The sequence below is a fragment of the Aulonocara stuartgranti genome, assembly GCF_965226115.1.
Source record: "Aulonocara stuartgranti genome assembly, chromosome: 3".
NCBI lineage: Eukaryota > Metazoa > Chordata > Actinopteri > Cichliformes > Cichlidae > Aulonocara > Aulonocara stuartgranti.
In genome coordinates, this window is record NC_138941.1 from 52,996,617 (window position 1) to 53,021,861 (window position 25,245).

Below are 25,245 nucleotides of genomic sequence, written 5' to 3' on the forward strand. Positions count from 1 at the left end.
CAAGCACATCCCGAACATGCTCAATGGGTGACATGTCCGGTGAGTATGCTGGCCATGCAAGAACTGGGACATTCTCAGCTGCGATCTGCCCTGAACAATGTGAACCATGATTCATCCGTGAAGCGCACACCTCTCCAACGTGCCAGACGCCATCAAATGTGAGCATTTGCCCACACAAGTCTGTTACGGCGACGAGCTGGAGTCAGGTCAAGACCCCGATGAGGACGACGGGCATGCAGTTGAGCGTCCCTGAGACGGTTTCTGACAGTTTGTGCAGAAATTGTTTGGTTGTGCAAACCAATTGTTCCAGCAGCTGTCTGGGTGGCTGGTCTCAGACGATCTTGGAGGTGAACCTGCTGGATGTGGAGGTCCTGGGCTGGTGTGGTTACACGAGGTCTGCGGTTGTGAGGCCGGTTGGATGTGCTGCCATATTCTCTGAAACGCCTGTGGAGACGGCTTATGGTTGAGAAATGAACATTCAATGCACGGGCGACAGATCTGGTTGACATTCCTGCTGTCAGCATGCCAATTGCACGCTCCCTCATTGCTTGTGGCATCTGTGGCATTTTGCTGTGAGACAAAACTGCACATTCCAGGGTGGCCTTTTGTTGTGGGCAGTCTGAGGTACACCTGTGCACTACTCATGATGTCAGATCAGCATCCTGATGTGGCACACCTGTGAGGTGGGATGGATTATCTCAATATGGCAGATGTGCCCACTACCACACATTTGGACTGATTTGTGACTACTGTTTGGGAGGGATGGTTATATTGTGTATCTGGAATGAATTTTAGGTCTCTACGTCCATCCCATGGGGAATGGGAGCAGTAACAAAGGTGTTGCGTTTATATTTTTGTTGAGTGTATATATATATATAGTATATAGTATATACATTGGGTTTTGGAAGCTGTTGTATTTACATTAAAAGAAATAAACATATGATCAGATTGGGGAAACAAATGGGCTTTACAGTGAGTGGGGGTAATGCCAGAACAGCAGACCAAATCCAAGATATGACCTTTAAAATGAGAAGAAAATTTTATGTATTGTAGAAGCCCAAAACTTTCCAAACAGGAAGTAAAATCTCTGGATAGGGGGATGTTATCATTGTCCACATGAATTTTGAAGTCACGAATGGATTGCATTTGCATTTATATAGCGCTTTTCGAGAACCTCAAAGCGCTGTACAATTCCATTATTCATTCACTCTCACATTCACACACTGGTGGAGGAAAGCTACAGTTGTAGCCACAGCTGCCCTGGGGCAGAAGCGAGGCTCCCATATCGCTCCATCGGCCCCTTTGGCCAACACCAGTAGGCGGTGGGTGAAGTGTCTTGCCCAAGGACACAACGACCGAGACTGTCCAAGCTGGGGCTCGAACCGGCAACCTTCTGATTACAAGACGAACTGCCAACTCTTGAGCCACGATCGCCCCAACAATTATCAAATTTGGGGAAAGTACACAGAAATGAGTGACAAGCGCAGCAAAGTCATTCCTTAAAAATTCCTTATTTGGCTTAGTTGGCTGAGAAACAGCACATATAATGGTGGAAGTAGATCCAAGGAGCTGTACTGCAAAGTATTCAAATGAGTGGGAGGGTGGAGCAGAGACAGGGAGAACTTTCCAGTGCTTTCAGCGAATTATGGCGAGGCCGCCGCCTCTCCCGAATTGTGAGGTTGACAGATGTAAACAAACTAAGATGGAGTAGAGTCATTGAGGGAATTCATTAGGCTGTTGCCAGGTTTCAATCAAGCAAAGAAAGTCCAGGAGATCCTGGACGAGATGCCCCTTACCAGTAAGAGAGCGGATGTTTAATAGACCGAAGTTGACGCTGGAGTTACTATGTCTGACAGTAGGCTTAGCTCACCTAACTAGGTGGGCCAGCACATTGTGGTCAACAGCCACAGTCATGCAGGGAGGACGACGAGTTCTGGACCAGATGGACACTACTGAGTTGGTGTCATTGCTATTGAAGTTTCGCCAGACCCCTCGGTGGATGTACCTGCAGCGGGGCTTGAAAGCGGTGTCTGGATAGAGGCAAAGAGCCACAGGTGGAGAGACAGCCAGGCAAACGTGGAGTCGCAAAATTTCCGTAGCAGAGTACTGAAGCAGAGCTGTCGCCAGTAGATGGGCGATGGAAAAAAACAACCCAGGTGAGCACGGACCACACAGACACCCTATGGATAATGTTTCCTCTAATTTTTCATGTGTCTGAGCGAACACACAAACTCACTGAGCAGACACTTGGACCACTGTGAGCAACAGCAGACGTGTGCACTGTGGTCACGGCAGCATAGAATCCATCCAAGTTACATGGTTTATTAAAATAATCAAATTACAGCCTTTACATTTATGTCAGACTACTTTTAATTAACTGCTTTAGCCCACTTACAATGAACATTAAAGTAAAAATAACTTGAACTCCAATTTTCAAAACACAACTTTCTTTCTTTCTTTCCTTTTTTTTTTTTTTTTTATAAAGCTCTGACTTGTATTATGAGTCTGTGGTCTGGGAGAGAGTCCTGCAACTCTGTGTGTAAAATACAGTAAATAATGACCAATGTTGGGCTATTAATTATATAGTTACTTCTTCAAAAAAGTAACTGAGTTATGCAAACAACAAAGTTTTTTGCAGCTGTTTACCTAAAAATGCAGCCAAGGCGTTTTTTTAAATAAACATTTCAAACTATTTACAGAACAATCAGCTGTTCTGCATCAAATTTGATGCCACGCAAATTATTTGTGCCACTCCAAAAAATAATTTCTGTCCACTATGAGATAAAGGAGAACAACAGGCTGATACCTGCAGGCCTGACAACAGGAGATGTATCACTGCTGCAGTGTTGCCAACTCCTCAGTAAGGAAAATCGCTATTGGTTGTCCTAAAAGTTGCTAGAAGTCGCTAAATGACGTCATCACCTAATTTGCATAGTTGGTCATGCTAATGTAATTGTAACCTATGTTGTTGGAGAGAGAAATAACATCGTGGAAGAGACATAAAGTGAGTTAAAAATGTCCTAAATGCATTTAGAGTTTATTTAGAACTACAAATTAAATTTCTTTTAGCAATTATTGTTTTTTTTAATGTCACAATTCCAACCCCGCTACTTTACCCAGGCTTGGACCGGCAAAAGTGACCCGAAATAGGCACTCTGGTGAAGTTACTTTGTGTGTGTGTGTGTGTGTGTGTGTGTGTGTGTGTGTGTGTGTTTATAAGTAGTTTTAAACCTTGTGATCCACAAAACAGCACAAGAGTAAAAGAAGAACTGACTGCGTTACAGCACCCGCTGCTTGTTGAGAGTAAAAGCGATACGCACTTTCACGTCTTTTTTTGGGGTCTGAAAACTCGCTAAATATAGCGACAAAGTTGCTAAGTTGGCAACACTGCACTGCTGTAACACCTGTAACATTCAGCAGTAGCCTCATTGTTCTGACACGCAAAACAAAACTATTGACTACACTACACGCTAACTACACAAGATTTGCACTAAATGTTGCAAATCTGTCACATCTCAAAACACCGCCGTCACTCCTAAAACTTCCCCCTTCCTAAACAACTAAATGCCATGTTGCCATATTGTTTTTTTGATTGGTCCACATGGTACATTTTTCCACCAATAGGAAAGGCTGGGGGGGTTGGGAGGGGGGCTCCTCCTCACAGGCGCAGAGTGCTTTCGAGCGTTTTCCTTATAAAATACCATTTTTACAGTTTCTTCCCACAGTAAATATAAACAACGATGGGAAAAAAACAAACATTGCAAAATTTTTTTTTCATAACTCTGGTTTTTCGTGGCCTATCAACACAATTTAAAAACTGGTATCGTTTTTAAATTGTGGTATAAAGTCCACACCTTTTTCCCTCAATTGTTCCATCTGTCCTGCTCACATCTCCAATGGTTGTACACATTGTCATTAGCGTGGCTTCATTCCACATCAGCCACGCCGCTTTGCTAGCTAAAACACCGTGTCGGCACATAAGGACGCTGTCATAGCCTGTCGACCTTAATTCGGTGTGTATATACGAATGTGAATTGCATTATTGGCTGGACTATGGGATACGTTGGCATCATTCTAATTCCATACGGGAGCAGCCAGTCATTTACTGACTAACACTGCAAAAGAGAATTGTTAAATTTTTTATTTTAATTTCAATTCAGGTTGGATTTTTTTTGTACGCAAAGCAGATTTTCTGTGTGCAGAGACCGTGCCAGCTGTGCGCAATTGTGCACGTGCGCAGCTTAGAGGAAGCATTGCCTGTGGATCCACATCTTAATCAGGGCCAGACACTAAATGTAGATGGCTGGAAAAGGCCCAATGAGGGTAAAAGATCAAACACACAGCTGAAGCACAAGCAGTAAAAACCTGCAAATGTTGCAAAAACAAATCAAAACAGGATTACGCTTTAAAAACTTGATTCAAGTTGTCGTCATTAACTTTAAAACCAAAATAAAATGAGAATAAATTGGTGAGCAGCGACAGCCAAATGCGCCAGCGTTTACTTAGCCGATTACCTGTAAATATAGAAATATCCTCCAAAGAGCTACATTTATTTTTACTTTAAATACATTTCAGACCCTTTACTTTTTAGTTTTACTTGTTTAAATAAGTTGAATTAGTATTTCAAAGTCTGAAACTGTTGTCATTGACATTTACGGCATCAGAGAAACTTCACAGTACTGATCTACAAACAGGCAGATTCATATGCAATGTTTTGTACATGCATACGTTTCATTGTCACATCATCATCCTCATTAGTGTGTGATGAATGCAACTAAAAAAAGGAAGGAAACAACTTATTGAGTAACTTCAGTTTTCTGATGATCTGACAAACACAGACGGAGTTAAGTGTCAGACGCTGTTCTTCTGAAGTTTAACAATTTTTCTGCATCAGGATCAAAGTCAGAATGAAAATCCTCCATTTTCTCTTTTTCTGCATTTTGTCAGGTGAGGACTTAATGTTGCTCTTTAATTAAAAAATATTCAACTTCATAAAATAAACTTTATACACTAAAATTCATACACTAAATAATGTTTTGATTATCTATCTTTTAATAATTTTATTTATTTAATCTTTTCATCTGACAGATCCAGCTGGGCTCGTCAAGGCAAAACAGAATATCTGGTCTGCAGCCGAAGGAGCAAATGCTTCACTTAGATGCCCTTCAACTTTTTCTTTAAGCACAAAGTTCTTCTGTAAGGAAAAATGTGAGCGAGCAGAAGATATCCTCATTAAAACAGATGGAAATACAGCTCAGAGTGGGAGATACAGCATTAATTATAAAGACGGATTTCCAGGAACAGGATTCATGTCTGTGACCTTCACGATCAAGTCTGACTCAGGACTGTACAGGTGTTCTTTAGGAAGATCTTCTGTTCCAGATACATACTATGACTTTGAGGTCAGAGTTTCAAATGGTGAGTTTGTACGAAAATTCCCTGAAATAAAAAAATATGAAGAGCCCTCACTAGCTCTAATTTAGCATTATAGACCATGTTTAGATCAAGCTGTTTAATTAATTAATAAATAGAAATTAACATGATATACCATGTAGGTGTACATTTTATACAGCATGGAAAAAATTTCTTTCTTTGGCTCTCGGAGGAGGCGGAAGCACTTTTTCTCTTCTCCCTTATCTTCCCTGCTAGTTCTTATGTCCTTGTCTAGTCTCGTGTCTTTTTTGTATTACTTTCCCTGGAACACTCTCTCACAGTCTGGGTCTAAAACCTAAAAGAGAATTATGGATTTGATCAACTGGTCTCTGAATGCTATTGACACCCTTTAACGAGAAGTCTGGACTCGGGAGAACCCGAGTGCCCTGGAGGGACTTTCCCTGCCGGATACACGATGGATGGGTGGCAGAGGATCATGTGCCTGGCGGGACTGTCAATCGAGGACGCTGAAGATATCTACCTATTCGGAACCATGATAACAGGGTTCTTGCTGATCGGAGCTGGCTTGGCCCTGGCTTATTGGAGAATTAAGAAAGCAGAACCGGCTGTTCAAACCCCCACAAGGCTGCCCGCTGGGATTGGAACGACAGGTGCGACTTCTCAAAAAGGGCTCACTGAAGGCAGCAAGGTTAAGAGCTTGGAGGCGCTTACGACTGCAGTGAATGCTCAGAATAACACCTCTGAGCGTATGTATGTTGGATTACATCAGGAAAGAATCAACTCAGAACAACATCTCTGGGTGGAGCTGGATTACACCTCGGATCAGTTGGCTGCGGTCGTGAGGTCTCAGAATCTGCTATGTGAGCAAAAGAGTGACAAGACCACAGAATCGACGGCTAATAACATCATGGAGAAACTCGCAGCTGTTAACGGGAGACTGAGAGACCAGTGTCGGAGTGTTAAAAAAAGCTTGACATTCTCATGAGTTGTTTGCAAAAGAAAAATCACCATCATAATGCGTCTACCCCTTCCGCGCCAGCTGCAGGCTCAAGGCCAGAGCTGAACAAAACTCCCTGATAACGACTGTGTTGAGTCTGTTCCTTCCCATTCCCTACAAGGCCACCTGGGTTGGCTGGAAGACTCTTTACTTAGCCTGGCGGGGCGAAGGACACTGTCTCACCTGAACTATGGACACACACACACAAATACATATACTGATACTGATAAGCACTCACTGACGCATCACCTTCCCTATCCAACGCCACCTCCAACGCTTACCTCCCCTCTGATGTGGACATCGGGTCAGCTGGAGGCGCAGTCAAAGATTGCAGCGGTCCCAGATCAGATGTACACACTGGAACTCTTTCCCAAGTTGCTTGTCTGTGTTTATTGTGTTATGGTGTGTTGTTACCTGTGCATTCCTGTATTATCCTTTTGTGTTACACATTTCAATGTTTTTTTCCTCGCTACCTGGCCTGACCTGTCTTCCCAATGTGATGTTTGCATTGTATGTACGGTCGGCAAGGTCTGTCATTTCGGTTGTGGGCAAAAGACCTGCAACTGACAAATAAAGGCTATCTCATCTCATTTCAACTGTACTTTTGATAAGTTGAATTGAAATTGTAGCACCTCAGTGTAAAGCATACAACAATATGTAATGATTTATGGATTCACATTTAATTAATGTTCTTATATTTCACAGAACTGGATAGAAATGCTGTTTTTTGTCGAACACAAATTGAGGGAGAAAACATCACGTTGGTGTGTTCCAATACTGTGTATGGACACAGGAAGTTCTTTTGTAAGAATGAGTGTAAGAATGAAGGGGAGATCCTCATTGACACAACTAATAACAAATCTGAGAGTGGCAGATACAGCATTGAATACAGACCAGGATCTACAGTTGGACTGTATATGACCATCACACAGCTGACCAAGTTAGACACAGGACGGTACAGGTGTGGTTATGGAAACCCTCTGTCTCCAGATTTGTATAAAAACAATGATGTTCATGTGATTGATGGTAAGTTTCTTTTCAAGATGGTAAAACATTTTTCATATTTTATTTTTCTTGAAATGCTACTACTACGAATAGTAGATGATCACAAAAATAAACAAAATTAGAACACAAATAAATGAAAACATGAAACTTCCCACCTTCTGATTTGAGGTGAGATTGTTGTTACTGCCAGAGATCAGCTGATTCACTGCTGAGAGATCATTGCACCTTTTAAGAACTTTCTAAACTGAAATAGAGGGTTTGACATTTTAAAAAGTATTTTCCTTTAATTTGTCCAGCTTTCTTTTTTTGAAGTCTGGATGACCAGTCTCTGAGTATTATTTTTTTGTTGTTGTGCTGGCCAATCTAATCCACTGTTCATTCACAAATGCAAAAACTACTTCTTATGATGCTCGTATAAGCATGTACAGTAAGTTTCACAATCATATTCTCTTTTAATCAGTGCACATATTACATACAAAAAATATTTTAAAATCATTTCAAATCTAAGTGTGTGCTTTAAATGCATTGTTGGAAAATATCATGGCGGAGCTAAAACTGAGGGGACATCATCTACCATTTTTGCTAAAGCTGAGTGTTTCTACGCATGCAGGTGCATTTTGTGTTTGATAAATTTTTGTATTTGCCCGTGTGATAACATGATTATTATTTTACTTTATTACTTTATTATTTGTCTTTATCACTATTGATTATGATTTTTATGTGTGTATTTATTGTACACACCTGCTTCCACACTACAAACAACAACAGCAACACAGAGTGAAAGTGTCACTGCAGGAGTCTCTACACATTGTCTTGACTCCTCCTGGCTTCTGGTTGTGCGTGCGTCCTTGGATGGTGTTTTGCTGATGGCTGTTTTCCTCATGCTCTTCTACATTAGTAAGACAAGGAGGAACTTTGGACTGAACACCAGAGAAAATGACACAAACATAGAGGTGAGTTTGTGTCACTTGTTTTCTGTCTGTTGTTGCAGGTTTCAGTGAGTGTTGTTGATCCATGCTGTCTGTGAGACTTTCTCAGTGAAATTTAGTGAAAATAAATGATGTTACCTGTTATCAGAGTTTCTTCACCAGCAGAGGGAAGTGAAGACAAAGCAAACAACTTTTATAGCAGACAGAAACATGTTTATATAATTATGTAGATATGACAGCATACAATATATTTTACTGACCTTTCTGAGGTTATTCCACAACATCACCATTTCAGGGTGTCATATTTAAAAGTGTGAACGCACCGTTAGTCCTGTTTCCTGACACTGCAGCACATGTATGCTGTTCTGAAGGAAACCTGTTGAACTTCTTATGATATTTATAATCTTTGTTTCTCTGGAAAAAAAATGTGTTTCTTATTTTTTTATTCCCATTTGTTAAAAGCGTGATGTTGCATGAGGTTGTTTAAACTCTGTTGTACATCTCATTGTCATGGTCCTGGGTCATTTTGACTCAGGGTTCTCAGTTTTCTTGTGTTTTTGTTTTATGTTAAGTTCATTTCTTAAGAATTATTCTACGTCTCCTAGGTTATTCTGTTCAGTATTGTTTGTTAGATTTCCCCCTGTGTTGTTGCTCTCTGTGTCTTCCCCTGGTGTCAGCGTGTATACAGTGGTGTGAGTTGTCGTGCCTTGTTTTCCTCTCATGTTTTATTCCATCTTGTTTATGTCTCCCCCAGCCCATCATGTCCGCTCTCTCCCTCATGTTCCCTCATTCCCTCTCGTTTGCCTCTCCACTTCCGTATCGTGTTTCCCGTTTTATTGTGAAGGTCCCGTGTTTCTATGTTTGGTCTAGCTTCCCTGTCTCATTATGGTTAGTGATGTCAGCTGTGTTCCTCGTGTCCTCACATCCCTGTTATCCGTCTGTGTATTTAGGTCAGCGTCTCCCTCAGTTCAGTGATGTCAAAGTCAAAAGTCAAAGTCAGCTTTATTTGTCAATTCTGCCACATGTACAGGACATACAGAGAATTGAAATTTCGTTACTCTCAACCCCTAGATGAATAGCAAATAAACATTTAAATATAAGAGAGTGATTAAAAAATGCAAGTAAAATAATTAAAAAGTAGAAATTTAAATAAATACGATACAATTTTACATATAACAAGAAACTATACAATATACAATATACAATATTCAGGTAAGGGTAAATGGCATTGAGTGCAGACCAGACAGAGTAGTGCAAATAGTGCAGATGGAGATTTAGTAATGTACGATAAAAGATAGTGTGACAGACAAAGTCTTATGAGGTAATGGCAGTCCAATGCTCCACAAAGTGACTGGAGCAGGCCAGTGAGTGCGTCAGAGAGTGTGTGTGTGTGTGTGTGTGTGTGTGTGTGTGTGTGTGTGTGTGTGTGTGTGTGTGTGAGACAGAGTTCAGTGAGACCGTGGTGGAGAAGAGGGGAGAGGGGGGCAGAATCGAGAGGGAGTTAAGCTTCCTGACAGCCTGATGGATGAAGCTGTCCTTCAGTCTGCTGGTCCTGGCCTGGAGACGCCGCAGTCTCCTCCCTGACGGCAGCAGCTTGAAGAAGCTTTGCATTGGGTGCGTGGGATCGGCCGCTATGCAAAGGGCTTAGCCTCCCTCATGGCTGTGTGTCTCTCCCTGTGTTTCCCTGAGTAACTTAGCATTAGTTTTGCATTGTCTTGTATCTCCTTTTTCCCCATTCAAATGCCTGGTATGCCCGATGGTGATTTTTGTTTTAATGGGCCGATGTTTTTTTGGTTTTTTTTTTACATTTTATAATGGTATAAACAATGAAAGCTGCTGACAGCTGCTAACGGTGCAGGGATGGGTCTAGCAAAATTCTGCCAAGGGGCCAGGTAGGGCATTAACAGGGAAAAGGGGGCACAAAGACTTTTATTTCTTATTCTCATTTAAAATGTGTAGCTTTTAATAAAGAATTATCTGAATCTTACAATCAAAGTGGTCTTCTGATGTATAATTTATAGAAATCATACATACTAACAAGACAGTGTTTGTTTTTCATTCAATGGCTTTAAGACTTTCCTGTAATCAGGGGTTCACATAAGTGGTCCACAGGTGCGCTTTCAAAATAAAAGACGCGCACCAGATAAGAAGTTGCAACGCACGTTTGCGTACATAAGATTTTCTGGAGGAGGACAGACATTTGTTTAGAACTCTTAAAGATGTCGAAGAAGCAAGCTCCTTTAAGCAATTACTTTGGTGTTCTTCCACCTCCAAAGAAATGTCAGAAGGAGTCCGAACTGTAAACAAAGCGCGTATTCTCGGAAAAGTGGTTGCAGGAGGTGAGCTGGCTTCAAACACAAAAACAGTAAGCTAGAGTGTGATTTTCACGACATATTCTGCACCACATCTCTGTGCGTCTTTTATTTTGAAAGCGCATGCGCACCTGCGGACCACTTATGTGCACCCCTGCCTATAATACCTGTTGGGCCGGTCTCTACTCAAAATACCGGGGCCAATGTTTTTGTCCCAGTCCAGCCCTGCTTATGTTTTATGTTGTTTATTTTCAGTTTTCTGCTGGGTATGAGAACTCATGAGATCCAAATTCCAGACATAAAGAGCCCAAAAGGACCCTCATTTCATTTTGACATTTTTGAGCACATTTCTGCAATTTTATGATCACCTCCCATATTATTTGCTTCACTGTGTTTCTGTATTTTACTGTACTTTTGTAACTTAAGTAGTTGTATATGAAATGTTAGCAAGTAAAACTGATTCACTGTTACGATGACGAAGAACCCTGTCTGTTGTTACCATTAAGGTTTTTACTTTCTTTGTAATTATTGTTCCCAAAATGTAACTTTAACTGGTCGTTGTACACATTTGGTTTTAACTCGTATATTTTTGTCTAATGTACGATCTACAGATTTATGTGATTACTTCTGATATATTTAAAACTACTGGCTGTTGTTAGAAGACACACAATTAACATTTTTTTGAAAATTCTAAGTAATGTGATGTTTCCTTAAATTGAGTGATTACACATCTTTCTTATTGAACTTAAGCACAAGCCTAATGTTAATGCATCCTCTTGTGTTTAATAAATGTTTGTATTTGCCCGTATTGTAATATGATTATTATATTGCTGCATTTGTCTGCATTGCTGTTGATTTAGTATTGATTTGTTTTGTGGTTATTGTTCAAGGTCAATGTTGATCTTGGAAAAAAATGTCCTGAAACCACATCCAGTAAAACATCACATGGAAGCTGTAGGTTTCGGGAGTTTAGTTTTCAATTTCCTTTGTACCTTTATGTTTTGGATCTGTACAAACCTGCCATCAGCCTGCAATTATCAGCTCTTCTGTTCACATCAGTCTGCCTTCAACATCCTGCACTTTGGTCCTCACACTCCACTCCACTGCGCTTGACATAAGGCTTATATTATAACTGGTAATTATTATGTGAATCCAGTCACATTACCAAACAATGGAAACACACTGTAACAAGTACAGTAGTGAATTAATTCTTTAAAAACGTATTACAGCACCAGCTTCATTGCACTCCCCTTATTATTACATCCACCAGTGAATTACTCAAACATGTCAGTAGATGGCACAAGGTGCTCAGAAGGAACATAAAAAATATCAGAGAGAAGTCCTGCAGGATAAATCGTGATGTTGAGCTGAGCACAAGCTTCAGCTTTCTGCCTCTCTGATTGGACGGTTGAAACTAGTGTTTGTTCCTGATGCTTCACTTTTATTCTTGTTTTAAATCCAGCCTGAACTTTGAACTACATGATGACACAACTCTGAGACCTGGAACACATGATGAGACATGATGGTCCAACTCAGATTTCAAGATGCTACCTGCAGGACACAAATCATTTGTGGAGACAGATTCTGAGTTCTCTAAAATAAATAAATGTCCTGATGTTCCTGCATGAAGATAAAAAAAATCCACAGTGTTACATGTTTTATAAAGGAGGATCAGCACAACAACAACAACAACTACATCAATACATATACAAAATTTCAAGTGTTTAAGGGACATTAATTAAGGACACGAATTAAGTTTATCCTAAAGTAAAACAAAATCAAAGTAAATGTTTCCCTCTTATTAGTCAGAAGTTTGTTTAAAGTCACTGACATTAGCAGACATGACAGGTTAGCATGCTACAACCACTGACGCTCAATAAAATCTAACTGAGGGGTTTCACGAATAATATTTTTATGCAATCTACTCTTTATTGATACATGATGCAGCACTTAATGAGAAAATAAAGAAACTCATGTACCCACTCATTAACTTACAGGTTATGCTTGGTTAAACTTAAAACAAATAAAAACATAGCACCCTGACAGCTGGATAACACAGAAAACACTGACATTACAGAGACGTTTATAAATAGTAGCCATGACACACACAACTTCTATCTTAGGGGAAACTGAGAAACAGATTACAAAACTCATCGAAACAACATTAACCCCAACACTGTGCATGATCAGACACCAAAGGCCTTCAGCTTTGTTATGAAGTCTTCATTGAATATTTTCTTGAATTAAACTAGTTTGTCTGCTCCTCTCTCTCACTCTGTCTCATCCAGCATCACCTCCTTAAACATTTAAAGTTCACATGACACATCTGTGGTTCTTTAAAGGTGGAGAACAATGCTGAAAAAGCAGATTCAGTCAGATTAGGAGTTAGAAGTAAAAGGAGGAACTAAATTTTCTCTGAAAACAGACATCATTGTGTGTGTCTGGAGAGCTCATTAAGAAAATGTGGCAAAAAATCAGACTTTTCAGTCTAATTCATCTTTATTAGTTATTTATTTTTAATGGTGGAGAGAGTTAGTCAGCATAACTTTGCAAGGCTGTACAAATAAGTCTCATCTGAAACGTTGTCCTTGTTTTATTGAATCTGTTATTTCTTCCTGTATTGCTGTTTGGTTTTGTAACATAACTCTGAAGAGCAAGGATTGGTTAGGACTTTTGGTAAAAACTGCCAGTAAAATCTCAGGGCATTCGTAAGATGGACTTTTGGTCATTTATAACAAACGTGCTGTGGAAGGCTCATTCTATTGTTAATTGTTTTAACCATCCACTTCACAGTGAGTTTGATTTGTTGCCCTCTGGCCGTCGTTTCAGAATACCTTTGAGGAAAACCAAAAGTCTGTTCTGCTCTGAGTCACATTTTAGTTTGATTTAAATGCCTTTGCTTACAGTCGAGGGCCACCAGTGAAGCATCAGACATAAGATTTATCCAACTGTGTTCAGCTTGACATCATGATTCATCCTGAAGGACTTCTGACCAGTTTTTATGTTGCACTGTAGCTGTTACACACGGAGGAGCTTTAATGTTTCTACTGTTCAGCTAAAACTGTGCAGCAGTGTAGTCATAGTTCATATCATTATTTGTTATATATTTATAGAAAGACTCCAGGTTTCCTTTATCCCCACCGCATCTCATCTCCTTAATGGCAAATAACCATCTTATGGGTTTTTATTATTGTTTTGTTTACTTGTGTTGTTGCCCTTGCTGCTAAAAGAATTTCCCCTTGTGGGACAAGAAAGTATTGAATTGAACTGAACTGAAGACTGAGACACAAATTGAACGCCTGTGTCCAACTTGTCTCTCTACTGTCCCAATCCAACACAAAACAACAGCACTGTCACATAATATTACACAGAAGCTGTCAATTTAGCTCTGCAGAGTGAGTAGTTATAATTAGAACTGGGTATTGTCACTAATTTCTCCAACTGATTCAATTCTGATTCAAAAGGTCCCGACTTGATTTGATTTGATTTGATTCAATTTGATTTTGGCTCAGTCGGACATATTTTTACCATAGATTATTTGATGTGTACTTTCAGAAAAGAACTCTAAATGAAAATATATTTATTTTTATATTAATAACAGATCCTAAAGCAGCACAATATTGGACATGTAGAGCCCCGGGGCTTTTGAGATTGACTGTTTCCCTGCAATTACCTCAGTGTTATCTACCTAGGCATAAAAACAAAGCTGACATTTGTGAGACTTCTTCAGAGGTGCAGCTATCACAGCAGATGTCTTTGTGTCAAAGTAACTGGCGATAAAACAGAAAAATATGAAGATTTTCCTGGCCTGGTGTTTTATAGCACATTACCACCTTGAAAATATGCTCCAGCTAGATCAAAAATGGGAGAAAACCATGAATAAACATATGAAAATTACCTGCAAAAAACTGATGCTGCTAAAGTGAAGCAGAGCAAAGAAACAGAGGTTTTTATCAAAAACATAGCTAAGAGTTTTGCAATTTCAATTCGTAAAAGTTGAAATTTCTTCGGTATTGAATAACCGAGATTAGGCTTTCTTATCGGATGGCATTTTTTTGAGATAAAAACAGCGGTCGACAACACTGTACACAACAGTAGATAACAGAGCAAATAAGGCACCATGAATTCTTGACAGGAAACTGGTCTTAAAGTATACTGAGAGCTAGAGTTGTGTGCAAAGAGCGATTTTATTGTTGTGGAAGTAAGACAGCTAAAGTAAGAGAGAATTCATGACGAATTTGTATAATGTAACAAAAATGTCAAGTGCTTGAATTTGTAATATTTTGTAATATACTGGATTATTTTGTTTTTACTTTATCTCCCCATGCCGCCACCTACAGAAGTTCTCTAACCACTCTGCCATAGTCGGCCTCATCACAGAGTACAGACAGTGGACTCTGGACTTCGTGGACTGGTGCCAGTAAAACCACCCGCTGATCAATGCCGGGAAAACCAAGGAGTTGGTGGTGGATTTCCGGAGACGCAAACCTACCACACTGACACCGGTGAACATCCAGGGAGTGGACATTGAGATAGTGGACTCGTATAGGTACCTGGGTGTTCACCTGAATAATAAATTGGACTGGAGCCACAACACTGATGCTCTTTACAGGAAGGGTCAGAGCAGACTCTACCTGCTGAGGCGGCTGAGGTCATTTGGAGTACAGGGAGCGATTTTAAAGACCTTCTATGACTCTGTGGTGGCATCTGTCATTTATTACAGTGTTGTATGTTGTAGCAGCGGTTTATCTGCAGCTGAGAGGAAGAGGTTGGATAAACTCATCAGGAAGGCCAGCTCTGTTCTGGGATGCACCCTGGACCCAGTGCAGGTGGTGGGAGACAGAAGGACTCTGGCCAAAATAACATCTCTGATGGACAGAGTCTCCCACCCCATGCATGTAAATGTTGCTGAACTGCAGAGCTCCTTCAGTGACAGACTGCTGCATCCTAGATGCATGAAGGAGCGTTTCCGCAGGTCCTTACTCCCTGCAGCTGTCAGACTGTACAATCAAAACTGCTCCCAACAAACATAGATGTTTACATCAGCGCTGTACCTTGCACTATTTTATCAACCGATTCACTCTACAACCAGGGTTTGCCTCTTATCTGTCCATCCATCTTCATCCGCTTTATCCGAGGCCGGGTCGCGGGGGCAGCAGCCTAAGCAAAGAGGCCCTCTTATCTGTATTTAATTTTATTTAATTTAATAACAGTACAGTACTCACTTTTTAGTAACCATTGTCCTTCATGTACATATGTAAAAATTGTGTATTTTTTCTGTACTGTGTCTTGTGTACTGTTTGTTTGTATATGTGTCTGTCTTGCTGCTGTTACACCCAAATTTCAATTAAATTAAATTAAAGGATTATTCTATTCTATTCTGTTCTAACTCTCTCATTACTTTACTTTCTCTGGGATTAAAAAAGTATTATGATTCAGCTGAGGAAGAAAGTGCTTTACATCTTATTTTCACCACATTATACAATCAGCATCACATTGTTTTTTTTATCATTTGACTTAAGATGTTGATGTAGATGTTGTTGCTGTTTACATAACACACTCTGAGGACTGAAAACCAGGAAATTCAGTCAGACTGCTCTCAATAATCATCATAAAATAAAACAATAAGATGGTGAGCATTCAACAGCTTCAATCATGTGCTGATCTTTTTTCTTTCTTGCTTTCAAAAAGACCAGTATGTTTATATCCCTTCTCTGCTTTTACAGTTCATGGTTGTAAAGTGGAGGGAGCCTATCCCAGCTCACAACAAGAAGCATTGTTTTGTGTCCTGTGTGACTGATGATGAGAAAAGTATAAATGTAAGGTTGACTGATGTCTAATGTTGTACACTAGTTAGATTTTAGACGAAATTAAAATGATGTGGGATATAACGTGCTTACATTGTGTAGACTGAAGGAACTGTGTGACCACAGAACAAGGAAATAAATGAAGGAAATAAATAAAGAGAATAAATAAAGGGAACTGCAGTAAACTTCCTGGTGCTTCATTAGCATTGTTCAGATTAGTGCAGAGTCTTTCACAGACTGTGAATCGCTGAACTCATCTATAAATGTTTAATCAAAGTTTGACTGTTTTACTCTTAAAAATTAAGTAAAAAGTAATTGTGGTGCTAAAGCAAAATTCAGTGAATATGCTATCATCTCAAACTTCAAGTAAACCAAGGCTTTAATTAATTTTGTCCTGAATCATATTTATTCTGTAGTGTTAGTGAAATACTGCGAAATGTGACCAAATTGTCCTTGATTCATTTGGATAGTTGAATGAAGAGTTTGTGAATCCTGTCTGTGATGTATTTTTAGTGTTTCTTTTTGCTCAGCAGCTTCAGGGGTATCTGAGGTGTTTTGTATGAATTTTATACAATTATATCAGACTACCATCAGTGTACAAGGCGAACGATAAAAAATTTGAACTTTTGAAATCATTCAAACATAAAGAAAACACATCAGTAAAGACAAAACTCTGGTCACAAGGATATGATAACAACAAACCAAGTTAAAACTATTGGGAAAAGAATAATTAACAACTTGTTTGACCCGTGTCACTGTTTTATCTCATTTAGTCAGAAAAAAAAAAGAATCCTCCATCTTACCACGTTTCTCAAACATTTGTCACATTCACCACCTTTGAAATAAAAACCTAACTCAACTGATTCCACTCTGCAATGACGTCCACATCAAATTGTGCTAAAACACTGTAACATGCTTACATTGTTTAGTTTCAAGGAACTGTGTAACCACAGAAAACTGAAATGAATTACAGAATGAGTATTACAGAGAAGTACTCTTTTCATTTCAGGAATCTAATTTTCAAGCAGGAACCTCAGAAAATCCATTGGGGTTCAACTGATTAAGGGAACTGCAGTAAACTTCCTGGTGCTTCATTAGCATCGTTCATGTTGTCAAACAGCTAAAAAAGAGCAGTGTGTTAACTGTAGACCCACGTATCTGTATAATGTAATGATCCTACCAGTATTGGAAAAAATAGTTGAATAGCCATGTTGTATTTTCATGGAAGCCGCTTAACAGCCTCCATGTTGCCTGCTACTGTAGAAAGTAGTTGTCACTTTTAATGCTAGTTAATACAGTCATAGGAAAATAAAGTACACTCAGTTCAATTAAGGCCAGAGAGAGTACTTTCTCTCTCTGACCTTAACTGAACCCAGTGAGGCCTGTAGGCACTTAGATGTTGTCCTGGGTTCTTCTGTAAACTCCTGGCTGAGTCATAGCTGCGCTCTTGGAGTAATTTTGGTAGGCTGGCAACTCTTGGGAAGTTCCAGCACTGTTCCAGGTTTTCTACTTAAGTGGATGATGGCTGTCATTGAGCCTTAGAAACCCTTTCAGAGTGATGGCTGTCACTAACCTCGTTTCTCAGTTGATTTTTTAGATTATGACATGATGTGCTGAGGTGTTGAGATATTTATACTGTTTCACTTTGTCAAACAGATTCTGTTTCACTTGCTGGGCCCACGTCCTCATGTTAGGTTTAATAGCGTTTTAGTAGGTTAAGGTGAATGCTTGGACATGACTTGAGTTGTGATTTGGGAACGGCCTTAAAGGGGACTGGCGATGGCTCCTGGGCCTTGCAGATCTCCATGCACTAAATAAAAGTGAAGAAGTTAAAGTATTGAAAACAAGGAGGGAGGGAGGGTGAGGCACGTAAACGAGAATGAACAGCTTGCAGAACTGGGGGAACTTATATAGATGACAACTGGAAGGAGCGTGTTTGGAGGCGTGGTCCTGCTCCTGCAATTCCGATACATAATCTCCAATTAATTGATTTCTGAATCAGTAGGTCTAGCAGTGATGAGGCCTGGGTTTAATTTAAACTGGGTTTGCATTTAAACTGAAGCTTTTTCTTAATAAATTAAATATAATTTAATAACTGCACATTTTTCTTACTAGGGTTATTTTTTAAAGTGTATATTTTTAATGATATGAAACATCTAAATGTGACAAATATGCAAAAACTAAGAAATGAGTAAGGGGCAAATACTTTTTTCACATAACTCTATTACAGCATATCATTTTTCAGATGCTGCTTGTTATTAAAGAGAGGAGGCTTTCTCATGCAACCTTTCCAAAAAAGCGATGCATGTTCCATCTTTTTTTACTGTCTGAGCCTATCAATTGATCCAGAATTTCTTCCACAGTTAGCAGTGGTGAGTCATCAGGGCCTGATGTATGGAAGTAAGTGAAAAGCTAATTTGCAAAGCAAAATTCCAAGCCTTTTGCCTTGCAAATGCAGTGAAGGCTTGGGCGTTTGGCTTCATTTGCTTATCTCTATCTTTCTTTGAAATTATTTCTCTAGTCCCAGGTGGCGTTGTCCTTCGACACCTGTTCAGAATCATCTCGTCATGCCCTTCTTGATAACCTCTAATTCTGCTGACATCTGTTTATGTTAATTCCAGAAATGAACCAGTAACACCACAGTGACTACATCCATCTTTTATGTACAGTCTGTGATCTAAACACATGTTTGTTTTTACACTTAATAAAGTAAATACATTTTAATCACTATAAGAAGAAACCTGTCTTATCTCGGAGGAAAATGGGAGTCCATAAAGTTCTAAGGGGTAGGGACAGAGTAGACACATCAACATTTATTATGATGGAAGTGAGTGAAACACTTTTAATTCAGTTCTTTAATCTTAAACTACATCTCAAATTTTATACACTGATCTGTTATCTAAGTAAAGTCCTTATCTGCATATTAGCTGCACATGAATGCATGTTACCTCATGAATCACTCGTCTTTTACAAATAATCTAAGAAATGGAAAATCAGACACATCTGATTTTTTTCTGATGTGTCTGATGCTTGAGATGATTCAATCTGAAAACTCTAAATGACTTTAAACATTACAATTTAGTTTTTATTTTACAGAAATATATTTTAAAAGTTTTAGTTCAAAATTTGCAAAGTATTGTCTACATGATACAAATAAAGTCACTTTGATGTATTAGTTTTAAATTACAGAATGACTAACAAAGAACAGAAATGTTTATTTCTAAGAGGCTGTATCACATCACGAGCTGTGAGCTCTGTGATTGGCTGTGTGTGTGTTAGAGCTCACCTGCTGCTGCACTTTCTGCCAGTTCACTCAGAGACTTCATACAGTCACAGTTTAACTCTATTCGTCAGTGAGAACTGCTGATGAAGATGAAGGAGCTGCTCCTCTTCCTCTCCTATGTGCTCTGGGGCTCTGCTGATGGTGAGTTTCTCTCTTTAAACTGACAGACAGTCAGCTGCTTATTGATCAGAATATCAGCATTTAATTGCATTAATGTGTTTCAGCTCTACATACAGACATCCATGTCGTTGGCTGTTCATACATTCATGGAGGGGTCATGTTTGGACTGAATCGTGAAGAACTTTGGTACGCAGACTTTGAGAAACAGATGGATGTTTATCCTCAGCCACCTTTTGTTCAACCCATCAGCTTCGGAGATGGAGCTTATAATATCGCTGTGGCTAATTTATATGGCTGCAGACAGTTCCTGCAGCTTAGTGAGACGGCTATGAAGGACTTCCCTCCACGACGTGGTAAACACATAAAGGCACACACAAACTGATAACAACATTCAATCTACATTAATCAACTAAAATAGGGAATTAAATTTACTTTGATGTAAATGTTGTCATCAGTGTCACGTGATTAATGAGGTTAGGTTATAAATGATGTGGTGTGTGGTGGGTTTCATAAACCAGAATCAGAATACTTTATTATTCCCAGAAGAAATTACGTGGTCGCACTTTCTCCAAGACAGTGAGAACAGTAGCAGACTAAACTAAGTTAAATATTACAACATATTACAAAGTTACAAAATATAAAAATAGCTCAAGTATAAATATCCAAGTATATTACACAAATTATATATTTGGCTGACATAGGGGTGTCCATCTTACTGTATGTTCCATACTTTCCCAGTACAAACCATTACTAACTCACAAACCTCTACATTTATTTGTTTTGAAGATTTTCTTCAACACTTTCAAGTTCCAAAAGCTCAAGATTTTCATTTCAGGTTTTAGAGCAGGAGGTTCTATACGGGTCCCACTGACCATTTCACTGCCATATGACTGTTTGGTATTTTATCACATGTATATTCTCATTGAAGTTTCTTTATTGAAAACGCTGTTGTGTTTCCATGCTGATAGACCTGACAGGCTCATTGAGGGAGTAACTTATCTAAGATTAAGACAAGAGATATTCTACTCTGCGGATTCCTTGACCATCATCGAACTGACTTGTGTTTGTGTACAGATGCTCCTTCAGGTGTGACGATCTACACCAGAAACGAGGTGGAGCTCAGAGCTAAAAACACTTTGGTCTGTCATGTGACTGGTTTCTATCCTGCTCCTGTCAAAGTCTCCTGGACCAAGAATGGACAGATTACGACTGGAGGATCCAGCATCAACAATCCCTATCCCAACAAAAATGGAACCTTCACCCAGATCGCCAGACTGCAGTTCATCCCACAGCAGGGAGACGTCTACAGCTGTACAGTGGAACATCTGGGTCTGACCAAACCACTGATCAAGATCTATAGTGAGAAACACTTTTATTTAAACAGAGGAGACAGACTGAAATACAGAGACAATAGTGCATAATTATGAAGTTTCATGTCTTCGTGTTTCTGTCTGCAGATTTCACAAAGCCTTGGCTGAGTATTAACCTGAACAGCTAACTTTAGTTAATGAGCTGACAGTTTTCAGCTCATGCAGTTCACATTATTGAGCTGTAATTAATCAGAACGATTAAGTCTGAACGATTGTGTCTGTGTCATGTGTCTGTTTCTGCCTCCAGATGTGGACACACCTGAGACGCCTGAGAAACATAAGCCCAGCCTTGGACCTGCAGTGTTCTGTGGACTCGGTGTGATTATCGGCGTGCTCTGTGCTGCAGGTGGAACCTTCTTCATCCTCAAAGCAAACAAATGCATCTGATCGTCTGTGGTTGATGATGTCAACCACAGACATCATCAACCACAGTGCTTGTGTAGACAATGTCGTTTAAGGATGCTGCTCTGCTCTCTGATCTTCATTCATGTGACCCTGGCTGTGTTTACATGGAGCCTTAAGTTCACTTTATTTTCACACTGTTAAACAGATTCAGTTTAAAATGCCAGTAACATAAAAATGACAAGTAATATTAACCAATCAGAAAGCTATCCAAAAGGGACTTCATAGTCAGTCTGAAACAATCCATCTGCCTTTTTACGTTTTTTTAAACTCAGTTTTATCTGTTGACTATCTTTGCCTTCAGTTCCATCTATATGATTCAGACAGATATAAATAAACCTGAATTTGAAATAAATCCTCACCTGTAAACATGAGTCAGTTTTTTGTTTTGTTATATTTCATTAATAATCAGTATCAGCTGAATGATACATGTGTGATCTGCTGGATGAGTGCAACCTAAAAGACCAAACTATTTGTTTAGTAAAGGGTAATATGCAGCAATAAATAACACTTCTAGCAAAGAGAAATATTATCCACTTAGATTTAAGATTTATTGATCTTAGATCTCAGCTGCCTCACTCACTGTCCAGAAGTGTTATGTGTTTCACTACTGCATTGCAATGTGGGATATCTAATAGTCACCTGGAAGAACAACAGACACACATTATGCCCCTATCCTGGACTAAACCAATCAGAGATAGTCAGGGGCGGGACTTCTCTGATTGGCCGTGAAATTTAAAGTGAAACAACACAAAACACTGCAAACCACAACACAATTAAATATAAATTAAAATATGAAAACAAAAAGAAGATGCACATTCTCTGTCATATGGGCCTGCATGAATAAACCTTCTGAATCCTTCTGAATCATCTGCAACTGAAAATAGTTCTGGATTATTACCTTTCTAGTGTGACGTTGTTGTCCCTGGCTCTCTTTCTCTCTCTTTCCCTCCTGAGGGTGAGAGAAAGAAAAAAAAAGGCTCGTGTCGTTCACTTCAAAGACTCTAAGAGCCGTTTCGTTCGCAACTGACACATCACTAGAATAAGGCAATGTCGATTCATTAAATCCTGAATCGACTTTTAAACATAAACGTATTTTGCCAGAAATGCCAGATTCTCAGATTAAAGCTCACAAAACTATTTCAACAACCACCAAACAGCAAATGAGAGCAGGTACACGGATTCCACACAAAGACGTAAACACAGAGCGGACCCGACGCAACAGAATCAGCTTTGTCTTTCTCGGCTTTCTCACCCGACGGCCCGTAGACGGACACGCTGTCGGAGCTCTGTGTTCACGTCTTTTTGCGCTGATTCTGAGCTTCAGCTTTTGTCTCTCTCCAACTAAAATTCACCGAGCCAGCAGCAAAAGAAGCAGCAAACTACGCTTCATATTTGATAAATGTCGTCATGAATTCCCTTTGACTTTTGCTGTTTTGCTTCCACCACGATAAAAATCACACTTCATGCACAGCTAGCTCTCTCTCTCTCTCTCTGTACTTCAAGAACAGTTTCCCGTCTCAAATCTGTTTTCTGCATTATTCATTCGCTTATTACCCAACAGTCTACCGTTGATTACAGCGCTGTCGGCCGCTGTATTTTTCTTTTCTTTTCTTTTTTTTTCACTTAAATGACCTCGGACAAGAAAGCATAGTTTCTGCTGTTCAATACTGAAGAAAAATAAACTTTTTAAAATTATGCAAAATTACAGAATATTTTTAAGGTTATCTGCTATAAAAAGCCAGGCCAGAAAAATCTCCTTCTTGTTTTTCTGTGTTTTATTCTCAGTTACTTTGACACAAAAGCATCTGCTGTGATGTTCACAATTCTGATGAAGTCTCACATACATCAGTACTGATAAATGATGAGAATTATAATATTTCTGACAGTCTGAGGCTAAATTGAATCGAATCAGGACTTTGAGAACCAGAATCGAATGGATTATTGAAATCAGTGATGATACGCAGCCCTAGTGAGGCCCGACAGAAGTGGATGTAGCTGTGGGTAATAAGAAAAGATGAAAATAACTATTGATAACTTTTTTGTTAAGTTAAGGCCTGATCCGTCTGAAGTTCATAGCCAGCTCTGACACAGTGCCATTAATCTTTGAATGCTGAAAAAACACAGTGTATCCAGAAAACACATTATATGCTGCAATAAATGCACTGCCCAAGTGCCCCCTCTCCCCACTGCCTTTCAGCAGCATGCAACAGCAAACAGGTCGTCAGAGGAGGCTGATGTGATGATTAAGTTTAACATTGTCTACAATATTGCCAAAGCACTTTAAGTACAAGATTGTTAGTTAATAATTTACAAATGAATATTGTCTGTATGGACTGCAATTTCCCCTCCAAAAAAGTGCACATGTAAAACTGCGGTTTTAAGCGATGCGGTTGAAATATTTGAGTGCGCCTAACTTTTGTGCCGGTGCGCCTAACTTGCACCGTTGATGTGAGTTTCTACTCAGGGTTTTTTCTTCCAGTACAGAGCAGAAATGTTTTTGTTAAGATACTGGATACTTCGTGTTTTTCTCCACAATTTTAATTATAAGCTAGATATATTTCTTCTAATGAAATTAGTTTGCTAACACCAACAGGGATGAGTCAGGGAGTCAGTTGGGCTTGTGAATCATGATTCATGCGTTTGGAGTCTTTCTTATAAGTTAATTTATGAGGCTGATACTTTTACTGTTGCTACCACTCTACATGATTTAAATAACCAGATCCTGCAATGAGTGATTTAAAGTATGTCTCTCTGAATGTAAAAGGGATAAACAATGTTAAAGTAGTGTCTGATGCCTCTGTTTTACCAGATTGAGTAAGTTTTGATAATACATGAGAAACCAGTGCTGCTCAATTTGCCATCATGTGCAGTAGCCTTTCAAAAGCATTCCTATGCCTATGAGTTGACAAAGGACAAAGCAAGATTTAGTTGTCTTTAATGTTGACAACCTGATGATGATGAACTGAATATGATGAATATAAAAAATTACACTACAGAGAAATAGAAGTGAAATATTATTACACATTAGCGTGTTATTATTAAACTGCATTTGTAGTAAAAAAACAAGCTGTGTAAAGTGTAATCTTATTTCTCCGAACATTTCATTATTCATTTCGACACCAAATTGAGAGGAGTTAAAACTAAAAAGTTAAGACTGGCCCTGGAGTAAATTTTACTCTAATTTTGAGTGGGACAAAAGGTTATTTGAAACAGAGTTGAAATCAACTCTGCAAAACTGACACTCATTTTTTACTGTGTAGAGTCACGTGACCACAGCATCACCTGTTAACAGGAAGAACTCTCACAGAGGTTTTTTGGATAGTTTATCACACCACCCTGCCACATCCCTCGGGATGAATAAAGTACGATCAATCAATCAATCAATCAATCAATCAATCAATCAATCAATCAATCAATCAATCAATCAATCAATCAATCAGTGAATCAATGAATCAATCAATGAATCAATGAATGAATGAATGAGTCAATCAATCAATCAATCAATCAATCAATCAATCAATCAGTGAATGAATGAATCAATCAATGAATCAATGAATGAATGAATGAGTCAATCAATCAATCAATCAATCAATCAATTAATCCCTTTCTTCTCTAGCTAATGC

At 39.2% G+C, this 25,245-nt stretch overlaps 1 protein-coding gene across 1 annotated transcript; it reads left to right on the forward strand.

Moving 5' to 3' along the window:
• The first annotated feature begins 19,726 nt into the window (after positions 1-19,726).
• On the forward strand, positions 19,727-21,988 carry LOC309702718 (HLA class II histocompatibility antigen, DP alpha 1 chain-like). The gene is made up of 4 exons (XM_082527340.1): positions 19,727-19,868; positions 19,952-20,200; positions 20,922-21,206; positions 21,465-21,988. The coding sequence occupies exons 1-4, from the start codon at positions 19,811-19,813 to the stop codon at positions 21,602-21,604; spliced, it is 732 nt and encodes a 243-aa protein (XP_082383466.1). The 5' UTR covers positions 19,727-19,810; the 3' UTR covers positions 21,605-21,988.
• The last annotated feature ends 3,257 nt before the right edge of the window (positions 21,989-25,245 follow it).